General features: G+C 39.0%; 1 protein-coding gene across 5 annotated transcripts in view; it reads left to right on the top strand.

Moving 5' to 3' along the window:
• The window catches only part of Eml6 (EMAP like 6), a 241,258-nt gene that overhangs the window by 184,537 nt on the left and 40,371 nt on the right, over nt 1–16,350 (top strand). For all 5 annotated transcript variants that reach the window (XM_048352921.1, XM_048352920.1, XM_048352919.1 and 2 more), the window contains exons 24-25: nt 5,820–5,908; nt 9,196–9,372. In XM_048352921.1, coding sequence (XP_048208878.1) covers nt 5,820–5,908; nt 9,196–9,372 — 266 coding nt within the window. The remainder of the gene's footprint in view (nt 1–5,819; nt 5,909–9,195; nt 9,373–16,350) is intronic.

Raw genomic sequence — 16,350 nt, 5'->3', positions numbered from 1 at the left:
GTAAAACTACTTAAAGATAATAGTAAGAAAATAAAAAAGAGATATAAGGGGAAAAAGCAGAGGAGAAGGGAAGGGACGGTTGAGGAGAAGAGAGAAGAGGGTTAGTCATAGACTGGGCCTAGCAGTCTCTGCCAGGCAGTTTTGTGGTTGTGGCTGGACATGCTGCACTGGAATTTGGACTTTGCTTCTGCTTTACGACTTGCAGGGGTTTTATAGAGTGTGTTAGAAGAGGAAGGAAACATTGGATCCACTCTAAGAGGCCCAAGTGCCAACAAGGTCAGAGAGAGATCAGATAAGTCCCTCTCACTTTCATGTCAGGGTTGTGCTAGCCACACAGTGTCCAGAGCACAGGCTGGCACTTACGGTCAGGGAGGACCTGGTCACCTGAGAGTCATATAGGAACTGGACAGGCAAAACCAAGAGTGGTTTGCTTCTCAGTCTTCTTCCTTAATACTCTCTGCTTTGTCATTTGAGGCAGGAAGGGCAATAATATTTCTCTAAACAATATACCTCCCCCTCCCCCTGGAAACTAGCATTCTACTTTCTTTTCGAGTTGACCACTCTTGGTACCTCACATAAGTGGAATATCAAAGTATTCCTTTTGTTACCAGCTTATTTAGCGCAATATCTTCAAGTTCACCCATGCTGTAGCATGCATCAGAATTTCTTTTCCTTTGGAGGCTGAAGAATATTCCATTGTATGCCTATTCCACATTTTGCTTATATAGTTCTCTGTTGCTCCCATGCTTTCACTATTGTGAATAATGCTGCTGTGAATCCAAATACACAAGTATCTCTTTAAGATCTTGTTTTCATTTCTTTGGGATACATACCCGAAGATGGAGGTCCTGGACCTCAGGGTACTTAAGTTTGTAATTTTTTAAGAACCTACTTTTCCAAAGCAGTTGTACCATTTTACATTCTCACAGTACAAAGGGTTCTGGTTTCTCTACATCTTTGCCAACTGTTCGTGTGTGTGTGTGTGTGTGTGTGTGTGTGTGTGTGTGTGTGTGTGTGATTAATTGGAGATGAGTCCCACCAACTTTCCCATCCATTCCCATCCATGGGGAGCTTTGAACCTCAATAATCAGATCTCAGCCACCTAAGTGGCTAGAATTACAAGCATGAGCCACCAGCTGCAGCTTAAACTGTGCTTTTCTTTGTGTTGATAGGGACCATTCTAATGATTTGCATTTGGGGAGTTAGTTTGCATTTGTTTGTCTTGATTATACAAAGTCATAGTCCCTATGCTGGGGTGCTGGGGAGGAGAGGGGAGTGTGGGGGATGGGGCAGGGGGTTGGGGGGGAGCAGCAGACCTGGCTAGGACCCTCTGGCTATTGATGTGGGAAGGCTGGAGTGAAGGTCTGTTTAGTGCCTCAGCACTGCCCCTTGGTGGAGCTGGAAGCCGGCTTCCTGCAGCTCAGAATTGTGAGGAGGCCACATCAGGAGGAGGAGGAAGCTGAGATCTTTGAAAAAACAACCTCCACTCTTGTCCTGAGAGCCCCTTCAGTCAAGGGGGGATGTGAGGCCTATGTCCTCGAGAGCAAAATAGAGATCTTCTCAGTATTGGAGATGGATTGTACCATGTAGAGAATGAGAGCAGGTGTGCCCAAGCAACATCCTTGACTGCACACATGGCATCCTGACTACCCAGGAGGCCTGCATGTGCCAGGCCCTGTCAAGACCAGGTAGCCTTGCACATTAGGGATCTTGAATCTCTGGCAGGGGTCAAGAGCAGAATTTAGAAGCAGGGTCTGTATTTTTCCTCTGTTCCTGTGAGAAACTGAGCCTTTGCCAGAGCCAGCTAGCTCATAAGGGGTGGGAATGGCGCAGCCGCAGCCTCAGCCTCAGCAGCCTTGGTGCCCATGACAACGGCAGGGCCCAGGAAAACCCAAAAGCACATCAGCTTTTGCAGAAACCTTGGCTGCTCTACATGAGCTTCTGTGAATGCCAGAGAAAGGAAACACACACACACAGAGACGTACAGAAAGATGAGTTCCAGATGCTAGAAGATCATTTCTAGAAATATCAGGACAGGAAGATTTTTACCCATGAACACTTGGATCCACCTCAGGATACTTCATATTTTTATTGCAGATGACTTGCTAAGTGTGATCAGTATAGGATGAATTAGAGGATTATTCTAATTTGTACATTATGCAGCAATTAGAACAATGTATGGGGCTCACTTTGGGCTAAAAGATATGGCTTACAATGCCTTCTCTCTCTGTTCTCAGAAGTTTGCATGCACGTACATTTACACACATATGCACAGACCAGAGAGAGAGAGAGAGAGAGAGAGAGAGAGAGCAAGAAGGCATCAGGCAAAAATAACAGTGACTTAAATATTTTCTCTTCTCTTAAAAAAAAAGACAGTGTAATAACAGTAGTAAAGAAAATTTCAGGGGGAAAAAAAGAACCCTACCCATAATTATGCCTTTCTAGCATAAGAATAGTTTGTTGGGTGTTTTTGAAATTTATGTCCTTGGTTACAAACAACAGGCCTTCCCTCCCCCCCAAACTAGCTTAAATTTTAAAATAATGATGACCACTGGATTTATTGGAAAGACCTAGGCTGTCTGCTAGAATTCAAGAATAGGAGCCAGCTTTTGGAGTAGATGGATAAACACCCTGTGCCAAGTCTTGTGGCTGCTTTTGGTCACTCTGTCTGTACAAATAGATTTTCCCTAATTCATTTGCAGTGGTTCAGTTTTAGCTGTCCCCAAATGCCACCCTCCGTCACAAAGTCCACATGTGTGACCCCAGCCAGGCACACTTTGACTCAGCCTTCCTGCTTTCCACTTCCCAGGAGGAAGAATCTGATGGCCGGGGCCCTTGGGTCCTGGGCCTTCCTGGGTCAGTATCTGTCTCTGGAGTGAAATGAGCCCCTAATAAGGGTCAGGTCACAGGGAAGGAGCACAGGCCACAGCATTCTGCAGCATATCTGGTGCTTGCCTCTGTGCTGAGTCTCTAATATACTCCTTATAATGAAAAGCATCTCACTGAGCCTATGTGTGGGGGACGGGGGAGGGGCTTGAGCTCAGGGCCTTGCATTCTCACTTAGCTTTTTCACTCAAGGCTGATGCTCTACCAGTTGAGCCAAACCTCCATTTTCAGATTTTTTTTGCTGGTTAATTGGAGGTACAAATCTTATAGACTTTTCTGCCCAGGCTGGCTTTGAGCCATGATTCTCAAATCTCAGCCTCCTGAGTAACTAGAATTAGAGCTATGAGCCATCTACTTTCAGCAACAATAAGGTGATAATATTTGAAGATAGCCTCATTGGGCTATTTTAATAGCATTTGGTTTTGTTTTCTTTCTATCAAGTGAGTTGTTGGAATTATCTGAGAATCATAGACCGCTCAGTTTTCTTGTATTTCATAGCTAAAATTGCATCTAAAATTAGCCAAATGTCTTCCATGTCTTCCCTGAATCTTTTGGTCTTTTTTTCCATGTGCCTTATTACTTGCAATTTCCTTTTGTTCCGTGTGTGTGTGTGTGTGTGTGTGTGTGTGTGTGTGTGTCTAACTGGGGTTTGAACTCAGGCCTAGTATTGCTAGGTAGGCTGTACCATTTGTTATTTCTCCAGCTCGCCCCTGCTTTTATTGCTTTGTTGGTTTTCAGATAGGGTCTCATACTTTTTGTCCAGGACTAGTCTCAAATCATAATCTTAGGCTTGTGCTTTCTGCCCAGCTGGGATTATGAATATGAAGTATTACACCAAATTGTGTTCATTGAGATGTGAGACACTCTAGCTTTTTGCCCAGGCTGGTCTTGAACCATGTTCTTCCTCATCTTTACTTCTTAAGTGGATGGGATTACAAGTATGTGTCACACACCTGGCCCTCATTTGTAATTACTTTATAAGGTCCTAAAAATATCGATATATTTATGACACCAGAAAAACATTGTACCCATTTTATTTCTAATGCTAAGTAGTAAAAATAAATAATAAAAATGCAAAGATAATTTAAGACTTCTTTTTCGTGTGTGTGTGTGTGTGTGTGTGTGTGTGTGTGTATTTCACTACAACATCAGCAAAGCATATCCATTTCAGAGAACACAATTTCAGATTTTTTTTCTCCTCAGGATCAAGGCAGCCTCCTCCCAGCTATACAATAATTTACCAAATTACAAATGATTAGGATATCAGTGAAGCAGTGAGAGAACCTTTTTTAGTTCATCATTAAAAGTATTCCTATTTCTTTAAGGTTAGCTAGATTCCAGAGCAGGTGGTGCCTACTTCAGTGTTAATATTATATAAGTAAAGTTCTTTAGCTATATTTTTTAAGAAGTACATTTCTAGATTACTATATAGTAATAAGAGAGAAATGTTATTTTGTGCATATATCTATGTATACATACACATACATTGACTTACTTATAGATGAAATACTTTGGTGTCTGAGATTTGCTTTTAAAATCTCAGATTGTAGAAGTCTATGGAAGGAAGTTCACGAGTTCTTAACTTTGAAGCTGAACACAAGCACACAGAGATTTCTAATGCTATCTTATGTTTACATCTGCTTGAAATTTTCCATAATTATAACAATTCTGAAAAATCAGAGACTGTGTATGTCTTGAGTCATTATAATTTTTAATCCACAAAGGATGTCTACCATTGCTAGAGGAGAGTTAGATTTAATATTTTCCAACAATCAATATGAATCTAAGATCATAGTTTTATTTTTATTTTTTGCCAGTCCTGGGGCTTGAGCTCAGGGACTGAGCACTGTCCCTGGCTTCTTTTTGCTCAAGGCTAGCACTCTACCACTTGAGCCACAGCACCACTTCTGGCATTTTCTATATATGTAGTACTGAAAAATCGAACCCAGGGCTTCATGTATGCAAGGCAAGCACTGTACCAATAGGCCATATTCCCAGCCCCATAAGATTGTAGTTTTATATCAGACTGAAAGACTTTATTTCCTCACCATTTTGTTTGAGGAAAGTCCTGTATTTCTTTACCCATTTTAAAGTAAGGCACAGACAGGAAAAAGGCATGAAGAGTTAGTGTTTGCTTAATATGTTCATTCTATTTCTAACTAATTTAAGATTTAGGGCTGGGAATATGGCCTAGTGGTAAAAGTGCTTGTCTCATATACATGAAGCCCTGGGTTCAATTCCTCAGTACCACATATATAGAAAAAGCCAGAGGTGGCGCTGTGACTCAAGTGGCAGAGTGCAAAAAGAGCAAAAGGAGGCCAGGGACCGTGCTCAGGCCCTGAGTTCAAGCCCCATTACTGGCAAAAAAAAAAAAAAAGATTTAGACCTAAAAGGCAACATTGACCAAGACTCATTGTCATAAACAATTGAGTGGTAATTCCTTTGTACAACTGCTTAAGGATAATTTTAAAAATCAGATATAAGTAAATGCAATGCTCACAAGAAAGACCTTACTTCTAATTCTGTATTTGTTTGTACTTCATCTATATTGTAGAAGACAATAGGGAAAAAGTTAAAAAAAAAAAAAAGACTTTGTCAGGCTTTGGAAAATCATAACTGTTTTCAACACAATGGAATAAAACATATCAAACTTAACCTACCTGTTATTTGAATGATATTCAAGGTCAAGTTCTGAAAATCACTGCTTTGGGGTTTATATCGCATCAGGTATTTGTCTTCACATATCTTTCTGAGTAATTTAGTATATATATATATGTGTATATATAATCAGAGTATAGGACTTTGATTCAAATGAAACAAATCAAAGGCATGTGATTTAAATGAATGGGAATAATAACAGTCATGCTTATCATGTTATAATAAACAGATAATACATAGTTTAATGGTCTTTCTCCTTCTTTCTATCATAACAGGAAAATTATTGCAAGTTAATTCAGGTGCCAAAGAACAACTATTTTTTGAAGCTCCAAGAGGAAAAAGACATATTATAAGACCATCAGAGGTAACGGTCAGATACAAAGCTTTAAAAAACTGTTATGTAAAGTTTAAAGTATGCATTTTAATAAATCTATCAATCTTAGTTATTAATGCAGATCAATTCTAGTTTGCTTTTAGGCTCAATAATTTTTTAAATCTGAATCACTGCTTGATCTAGTTTCCTAATTTCCGAGGACATGTATTTCTGTGGACATAGAAAAATATAGCTGACTTTCTATTTAACTTCTCTAGCCTGAAGACTATGAATAAGCTAATATTTTGGATGCCACATTTTACTTTGTACAATTTTGCACAAAGCTTTCAATGAACACGAAGTTTTATTATATAGCAAAATGTATAATAAATAACATTTGTCATCATAAATAATTATATCTATAACAATAAGAGAAATTGCTTTTTGTTTTTAATGCCAGTTCTGGGGCTTGAACTTACTGAATTTTTTTGGCTCAAGACTGGTGCTCTACCTCTTGAGCCACAGCTCCCCTTCCCATGTTTTTGGTGCTTAATTGGAAATAAGAGTCTCATGGACTTTCCTGCCTGAGCTGGCATCAAACCATGATTCTCAGATCTCATTCTCCAGAGTTAAGATTACAGGTGTGAGCTACTGGCACCAGCTAAGAAATTACTTTCCAAAATTAAAACTAAATAGCCTGACAATTTCAGTAGAGACAGTACTGTTTTCTTCTTTTCTGTGTATCCTTAACCACATAAGTAACTTTTACTTGTTGAAATGAAACCTATATGAAATTCTAAATCCACAAACTAATGCCTTTCTGGAAGCTGGGTTGTTCTGTGGATTAGAGGCATATAGGGTGCCTGACATAGTTAACAAAGACTAAGTGACTGAGTGACATAGTTACAAATTTGTCTTATTCCAAATGCTAAGGAACAAGAGACCCTTGAGTACTCTGCTTCCATCTCAGTTTCAGAGTTCTTAAAAAGATCATCTGACCCTTTTAGCTTTACAAGCTACAAGGGGTCATTTTTAATATCCCATTTTGAGTGCAATTTATGTAATTTCAAACAAGTTTGTACATTTGCTTCCCTTGGTAAGCACAGGTCCTTATCTGTTCAAGGGTGTTGTGATGGGATATCTTCAGAGTGAGCAATAGTACCACTCTCCTACCCATCTAGTGGGCTAGCATCACTGGAGGGTTGGAGGTGGGCAAGGAGGCTGTCAGAAAAGGAACCTGGAACCTGAAGGAGTCAAAAGCTGAAAAGCCTACTTCCAGAATGTTCCGGGATGGTTGCCTGCTTCTCTTTCTGTAAAAGTTGGTGCTGAGTATCATGGGAAGTTGGAGGGCCCCATTTCTTCCTCCAGAAAATGGAGACCATTGTTGGGGGAGCCACCGTGAGTCACTTCACTTGGGGACTCTGCTTGAGATGCCTCAATTCACTGAACTAGCCACCAGGTTTTAGTTCCAATTTTATAAATGTTCAAAAGAAACTGTATTAAAGAAGGGCAAATTTGAGTGATTGCAAAGTAGGCATAGTACAGCACCTGATCAAATGGTGACTAAAACCCTAGTTGCATTTTTATCCTATAATTTCTCTTCTAAGCAGTAAGGAGCATTGGGAATCAGTAGCACTGGGGCCAGCTGCAATAGTGAACTGCAGAGCAGTTCGCAGCCAAAGAGATAAGTCTGGGCCTTAACCTTAGATACAGTTATCTAATGATTTTTCAAAATATTCCTTTTAGACAATTCTTTAAAATGCTTTGCAGATCTCAAATAAAAGTAAATGAGTGAACTGAGTGACAGCAGCTCACATCTGTAATCCTAGCCATTCAGGAGACTGAGACCGAAGGCAGCCTGACCAGGAAAATCCATGAGATTCTTAGGTCTAATTAATCACCAAAGAGCCAAAAGTGGAACTGTGGCTCAGGTGATAAAACACTAGCCTTCCATGAAAAAGCTAAGGGACAGCACCCAGGCCCTGAATTCAAGCCCCAACACACACACACACACACACACACACACACACACGAGTAAATGAGTGAATTTAAATCCCTTTGTACATCTCTTTAAAGATAATAATAATAATAAAAAGTAAATGAAGAAGCCAGAAATTTTGCCTAGTGGTAGGTAGAGTGCTTGCCTAGCATATACAAAACCTTGGGTTCGATTCCTTGGTACCACATACACAGGAAAAGCCAGAAGTGGTGCTGTGGCTCAAGTGGTAGAGTGCTAGCCTTGAGCAAAAAGAGCTCAATGACGGCACACAGGCCCTGAGTTCAAGCCCCAGGCCTGGCAAAAAAAAAAAAAAAAAGTAAATGAAATAAAGTCCCTAAGGAAGCCTAATACGTACATTTATATATGGTTGCTGCTACTGCTATTGTTATATATAAAAAAGAGAAAAATGAAACAGAAAATCAATAAGCCCAATTTTCTCAGAATGTAATCTTTACAAATTGCAAATCTTCTAGCTATGAATTTCAAACACACAGTTTTTAACAATAAAATGTATATGCATGGCAACACAATGTAAAGAACTCTTCCCATTGTTTTCATGTACTTTTTATTATCCTTAAGAAGTTGTACAAAGGAGTTACTGTAACAAAGCAGTTTATGAATACATTGCATCTTGATCAATGTCATTGCTTTCAACATTCTTGTCCATCCCTTCTTCACATTTTAAAAGTAATTGCTCTAGAGCACACAGGATAGTAAGCTAGCTGCGGATCTGATTACTTTTTCCTCCAAGGAAGCCATCATTAAAGAAAAATTACATCTTAATGCTTTGTGAGTTTTCAAAACACTTTGTGAAAATGACTATCTCACTGACCAACTAAGTTCAATACTGCTCAGCCAGTACTTCTCAGAATTTCTCAGCCAGCAACAATTATGTTCTAAACCCATTTAGTGATGTCTGTGGACAAGGATATGGTTCTGGCATCCGCTGGGAAGGCCAGAGCTGCTGTGAGCATCCTGCAATGTACAGCGCATGCCCTACCACAGCTGTCTGGCCTAGGGTATCAGTACTGAGGATTGAGAAACCCTGATGTATTTTATGGCTTATACAATGCTAAGAGTCCAGTTAAGAACTGAAAAACTTCACTGTTGTCTGACTTCCACAAATCCAAAATAAGCCTTTGGATATTTGACTATAGTGTTGGTTTGTTAAGCCAATCTAGATAGTGCTTTACGTATGCTACTTAGGATGTGTACACCTCGGCACACAAAACAAGTGCCTCATATTGCCATAGAGCAACTCAGCCATGACTTTGTTTTCTTAAATAAGACAGGAAGAAAGTAGGCAGTAAGAAACTCCAGTGTCCTCATTCTGCTGCAGATTGAGAAACTCGAGTGGGACACATGGACATGCGTCCTGGGGCCTACCTGTGAGGGCATCTGGCCAGCACACAGCGATGTAACCGATGTCAACGCTGCCAGCCTTACCAAAGACTGCTCCCTCTTAGCCACTGGAGATGATTTTGGTTTTGTTAAACTTTTTTCGTATCCAGTCAAGGTAATATTTCATGCTTATTATATATTTTTGAGTCTCATTAATTCAAAATCTGTTGTATCTAAGTGGATTTTCAAGTTTTGAAGACAATCTAATATTATTTACAGTCTCCCTTATGCTAAATAAAAACCAGCCTGCTGTTATGTTTGAATTACTAATTTGGGTGAGATTCTTAGGGCTTAGAACTCCTCCTAGAAGATCCCTTATGGCCATCACCCCCAGTGTCTCATGAACCGCACATTGTGAGTCATTTTACTGATATCTCAGACCTTTCTGACTCAGGCCTTTCTGACTTGTACCAGTATAGTTTTAGGGAAGTGGAACTTCTTCCACCTAACCTCCGCTGTGTCGGTGGGTAGGACAAGGCCGGGCTGCGGCCCGCTTGAATAAAGTCTTGCCTTGCTTTTGCATTTCGGAACGTCTGAGTCTCGGTGGTCTTCTTGGTGGTCTTCTTGCGACTTGGCATAACATTTGGGTTTCATCCGGGATAGCCCCAGAGACCCCCGAAACCCCAGACTCCGAAGGTGAGAAAACGCGCTGGTTAATTTGTCTTGTCCTGTCCTTTGTCTATGTGTGTGTTTTTTACTTTCATTTTCTCTTGAAGACGGCCGTTCTAGCTTGTTCTCTAGCCGACACTGACCTGGAGGATCTCCTCACCGAGGCTCAACCCGCCCACCTTGAACTTCTGTTCTTAATATCTCTGTTGTTGTAAAAAGTATTTTGCTCTATGCTGAGCTGAATTTCTTTCTCTTTAGCCAAAGTTCTGCCTTTTGAACTGCCATTGAACCATCACTCCATCCTTTCATAGCCTTTGTACGGAAGAAGGTTATAAATCTCTTCCTCTAGCCTGAGTGCCTCCAACTCCTTCAGCCATATCTAGTTTCTATCTAGCCTTTCCTTAATGCCACATGCATTTGATCAATTCCTTCTTTGATTGTCTCATCCAGAACTGAATTCAGTTCTGGCTATCCAACCCATCTGGCCAGCTCATAGCATAGTAGGACTGTTAACATCTTGGTTTGATTTTACATTTGCATTAAATCAAACTAAAGTGGCATCAATTGAATTGAAATTATAGTCAAACCATAGATGTCATTCTCAAAAACATTTAAGTTATCCTCCATCATATACTTATACTATTGCTTTTCTACAATCTAAGTGTACAACTTTGTAAGTCTACCAAAAAGTTTTACCTTGTTTGCTTAACTTCATTGTTCCAGCCTCCCAATATCTTTATTTTATTTATTGTCAAAGTGATGTACAGAGAGGTTACAGTTCTTCCCAATATCTTTTAAATACCTTCTCAGAGTATTTACTCTCTTCTCCAGCATCATACCATCGTTTCCTTTCACAATCATGAGTTCTAAATTGTAGAAAGAAAAAGAAGATAGCAGTAGAACCATTCAATCAGATAATCCATTTGTGAATCCACACGTTTAGTTACAATTCTTCAGTCAGTAACAGATATTTAAAATCTGTCTGACTGTATAATCAGGCAGCCTAGACCAACAAGACATCAGTAAAATACTTGGTAGATACTTTGTTAGAATCCGGTTTTATTGTCTTTGTTAACCATAATCTTCTTTTAAATAAATCACCCATGAAAGAGAGGAGATTAGTTCACAGTGAACTCATTTCCCTGTTTGGTAATTGCTGATTCCTTTCTCAAGCACTTACCAAATAACCTTCTGCATACTATTTCATCCTAGATTTTCCCATGAATTGCATCAGCTCATGAATCAATAGTTGTCTGAGCACACTAGTTTTCCCTTTCAGATACAAGAACATCTTTAGGTCTCTTGCCACTTCTCCTGATTTCTAACTCCTCAGCTGTTTTTAACAGTTTTGTGGTCACATTTGATGGTCATACAAATGAACTGTTTTGTCTTTTTGGTTGAAGAGCATTGTTCTTGACAGAGAAAATAAGTACATCTGCTTTCCATTAATATTATGTCATCTGATCTAGGAGTTCCTTTGCTCTATTTTTCTTGTTTTTACTTTACTCTTCTTGAATCTATATGAATATAAGACTATACTCACCCATGGTAATTTGCTTCTCCGTCTATTATTTGTACATTTAAAACCTGAAAACACAAATTCCCTCCCTTTGTATGCTTTTCTTCTTTGTTTGTTAATGCCTTGTCAGTTCATTGTTCTGAGTATTGTTTTAAGGCACAGGTTTGACTATGTTCATTTTTGCTCTCACTGTGTGTCCTAAATTTCATTACCATCTGGTGACTTTTGCCCAGTGATTCATCACTTCCCTTTCACTTATCAGACATTTTAGGTTCTAACCAACCATTCTCCTTGATACAAAAAAAAAAAAACCCAAAAACACCTCACATAATTACATAAAGATAAGAAATTTGAGATGCCTTGATTTTAGTAAACTAAGGATTTGGCAGGTACCTCAGTAACTGAAACCTCTATGATACTATGGTATCTTGCCCCTGTACTAGGAATTCATCATCTGCCTCCCCAGCCTGACCAGGTGGATGGGACATCTGAACTAGACATTTGAAGCTGTTATGTTCTTCAGACTCATAGAGTTCCATGGAGATGTCTCTGGGGTCAGGGGAAAGGAGCTCTGAGGTGCTACCCTGCTTGAATAAGCATCAACCTGTTTTGTATTTTATTCATCAAGCTCCTGTGTAAGATTTCTTTCAACATATCATCATAAAATTTTCAGACATATAGGTAAAATTGAATAGAGAATTCCTACAAATCCACCATTCAAAGTAAGTTAGAGAATTTTTTTTAAGTCTCAGTTTACACTTCAAGGAACTATTTAAAAAAAGAAGAAGATTAAAACCAGAAATAGCTGGGGACTCATGTCTGCAATGCTAGCTACTTAGGAGGCTGAGATCTGAAGATTGAGATTGAAAAACAAGCCAGGGAAAAAAGACCATGAGATTCTTATTTCCATTTAGCCAGCAAAAAGCCAGAAGTGGATATGTGGCCCAAATAGTAAAGCACCAGCCTTGTGCTAAAAAGCCAAGCAACAGCAGAAGTTCCTGAGTCCTAGTAACAAAAGACCTTAGTAAGTATAAGAAATAAGGATTACAGCAGAAATCAGATAGACACTATAAAGATAATAGAAGAAAGAAATGAAACTAAGAAGTAGATCTTTGAAAAAGATATAATTGAAAAATCTTCAGCTAGATTAACCACTGGAAAAGAGGGAAATTATAAATAAAATGAGATACTACATTATACTACAGCAATACAGGAATAGTTAAGAGTCTACCATGAGGAATTTATGCCAACAAATTAACAACCCAGAGGAAAGTGATAAATTCCTGGAAACATACAAACTACCAAGACCAAATGATGAAAAAGTAGAAAATCTGAATGGACGAAATGAGTAAGTAGATTTTGTCTTTAATTAAAATCTTCCTAGAAAAACTGAGGAGAAAATGGCTTCATAAGAGAATTCTGTCACACATTTAAAAAAATGAATGCCAAATTTATCAAACTTTAAAAGGAGATTAAGGAATACTTCTAAACGAATTTGATAAGGCCAACATTATATTCCTATCAAAGGCTGATGAAGATACCATAAGAAAAGATACTTATAGATCAATAGCCTTGATGAACATAGGTGCAAAACCCCTCAGCAAGTAAGACTGACCCCTGGATTTAAAAATGTTTTTGATATATGCAAATCAATAAGTATGGTATTGCTATACTAACAGAATGAAATATAAAAAACCATGATTATCTCAACAGGTGTGAAAAAGGCATTTCCCAAAATTACCTCCTCTTTTGATTAAAAAATGTTAACAAATTAGATATAGAAGAAATGTACATAAATATAATAATAGCCATAAGTAAGCAGCTCAGAGCTAACATAATATGCAAGGTGAAAGCTAACATTTTCCCTTTGAGATAAAAAACAAGATAAGTATGCCTATTTTCACCACTTCTGTTTAATATAATTCTGGCATTCCCAGCCAGAGCAAATAGGCAAGAAAAAGAAAAGGCATCTAAATCAGAAAAGTTGAAGTAAAGTTGTCTCTATTTATAGATAATATGATGTTATTATGTACAGAAAATCCTAGAGACTCCACCAAAAAGCTATTAGAAATATTTAGTAGGGCTGGGAATATGGCCCAGTGGCAAGAGTGCTTGCCTCCTACACATGAGGCTCTCGGTTCGATTCCCCAACACCACATATATGGAAAATGGCCAGAAGGGGCACTGTGGCTCAGGTGGCAGAGTACTAGCCTTGAGCGGGAAGAAGCCAGGGATGGTGCTCAGGCCCTGAGTCCAAGGCCCAGGACTGGCCAAAAAAAAAAGAAATATTTAGTAAAATTTCAAGATATAAAGTTAACACACAAATATCAGTTGCATTTCTATGCACTAACAACACACTATCCAATAAAAGAAAATAATTCACAATAGCACCAAAAACAATAAAATTATCAAGAGTAAATTTAGCCAACCACCAGTGGCTATGCCTGTAATCTTAGCTACTCAAGAGGCTGAAATCTGAGGATTGCAGTTTGAATCCAGCCTGGGTAGGAAAGTCCATGAGACTTTTATCTCCAATTAACTACCAAAAGCCAGAAGTGGAGCTGTAGCACAAGTGGTAGAGCACTATTCTAAGTACCCAGACTCTGAGTTCAGACCCAGGACTGGCTTGCATAAAAAAAAAAGAATAAATTCAATTAAGGAAATGAAAGATTTGCATGCTGACAATAAAAAGGCATGAATGAAAGATTACAAAAATAAGTAGATATGAGATATGCAGTAAGATATCCCATGTTCATAGATTGGATAGATTAAAAATTTTTGTACTAGCTGAAATAATGGTAGTCCTATCAAAATTCCAATGGCATTTTTCATTGAAATTGAAAAATCATCCTAAAATTCACATTTTAGGAGCTATGAAAGATCCTCAATAAGAAAGCCAATCTTGAGAAGGAAGAATAAATATTTCACTGAGTTTTAAATTGGTGAAGTTATTAGAGCTGAGATACCTTCCACACACAACATTATGTAATGATTCATCAACCAGCTGATATGCAATCCAAAAAGATTTCAGAGAATAACCCATCAGGAAGACTTTGGGCAACTTAAGACCCAAAGCACCAAAGGGGTCCTCGGATGAGTATGATTATTTAGAATTTTAAGAATTATTAATTAACTTCAAATACAAGTACAAAAGGGCTTCAATTTTGCATGCCCATTTATGTGTACAATGCATCTTGATCAGTGCCTTCCTTCTATCATTCTTCCTCACCCTCCCATCTATCCCATCCTCACCTGTTTCCTGACATATATACATGGATGACTGTATTTGCCCACTATTCTTCTCCTCATTCCCCTTAATCCTGACCTCTGAAGCAAGAGGACTAAAAGTTCAAGACCAGCCTGCACTAGATAGTAAGATCTGTCTCACAAAAATAGACACCACACTGCACTGTCCCTGGAAACACATGTGTGCATACAGTGAGGAAAAGTCCTGTGAGTACATAGATAGTAAGTGCTAATCTACAGACTAGGAAGAAAATTCAGGAACTGAATCAGCCTCCAAACTGTGAGAAATAGTCTTCTATTGTGTAAGCTACACAGCAAGGCATATATAGCCTAGGCTGACTCATACACATTGCCATCTCTGTGTTCTAGCACTGACTTCCATGTTACCACTTCTTAGTGACACCAGCAATCTCCTATTATCATCGCACCTCTGTCTATTCCAAACTCCAAACTTCATTAGTTAACCAAGATCCTACGTCTTCTTGACCCTTTTCCCTATTCTTCTTTCCCTTGGGTTAGTAGGCATTCCTTCCAAGCATTTTTCTTTCCATAGTAAACATGCATCCTTCTTAGTGTTGAGTTTTATGGATTAAAATCTTTTAATGCGATCATTGGCTTTGACAGTCACCTTGTCCCCAGCCTCCAGGAGCCAGACTTCGACTCTTGCCAGGTTTAGCCATTTTGCTCAGTACGTTAAACAATGATGCAGAAAACATTCTGTTCTCAGGACCATCTCAATAGCTAGCCAATTGCTTCTTGTAGTTTCCCTTCCCTTGTCAACTATGGCCTTTCACTAGACAGAGAAGCTAAAAGACTACCGTGCTACTTACATTTATTTGTAAAAACCCTCTGCCCTTAAGTTTCCTTATCAGACATCTAAAACTTTGTTTGCACAGAGCATTTGTATGGGAAGTGCTGTGAATTGTGGAAAGGGTGACTAGCAGTCATCAGATTCTTAGGAACTTCTTTCCTAACAACCATGCACTGGAGACATTTTAGAGTCTTCTGGCCCTTATCATTCATTCTTTTATGACTCAGTGAAAAAGAAGAGTTGTGGAGAAGCTATGAGTCCGGAAATACAGAGTTTGGTGGTGACAGCCCAAAAGAACCGCTCACTGGACTGACCATGGCAGGTCTCAGGAAGCGGCAGGGGAGCCAGGCATCAACACCAGCTGGCTCCTCTGGAGACTTAGCTGGTTTTCTGGAACTTTCTAGTAAAGGTGGCTTCCTTTTATTGTTTTATTGATCTTGTTTCCTGTTCTGAGAGTTACCTTTGCAAGAAGGAGCTCAGCTTTATTACATAGCTCCAGGAGCCCAGAAGGTTTTTTTTTCTTCCTCCTCTCTTCTCTGTATTTCTTTCTCTCTGAAACCTGACTAGTCATAATAGCATTTGTTTTCCCTTGAGTGTTTTTGTTTTAAATTCTTTCTCCTATTTTCTTGTTAGTAAACATGCAAATAATTGTATCTTGGGCTCTTTTCCTTTCTTCTCCTCTAAAGAAACTAACTTGAAACATGGATGCTGGTTGCTCATGCCTGTAATCCTAGCTACTCAGAAGGTTGAGATCTGAGGATGGTGGCTTGAAGCCAACCCTGGCAGGAAAACATCTGAGAGAATCTTATCTCCTATTAACCATCAACAAGCTGGAAATGGAGCTGTGGCTCAAGTGATAGAGCACTAGCTTTGAACACAAAATCTCAGGGACAGTGCCCTGGCCCTGA

The sequence above is a fragment of the Perognathus longimembris genome, chromosome 8, assembly GCF_023159225.1.
Source record: "Perognathus longimembris pacificus isolate PPM17 chromosome 8, ASM2315922v1, whole genome shotgun sequence".
NCBI classification, from domain to species: domain Eukaryota; kingdom Metazoa; phylum Chordata; class Mammalia; order Rodentia; family Heteromyidae; genus Perognathus; species Perognathus longimembris.
Note: the sequence above shows the minus strand (reverse complement) of the source record. Positions and strands in the feature narration are given on the sequence as shown.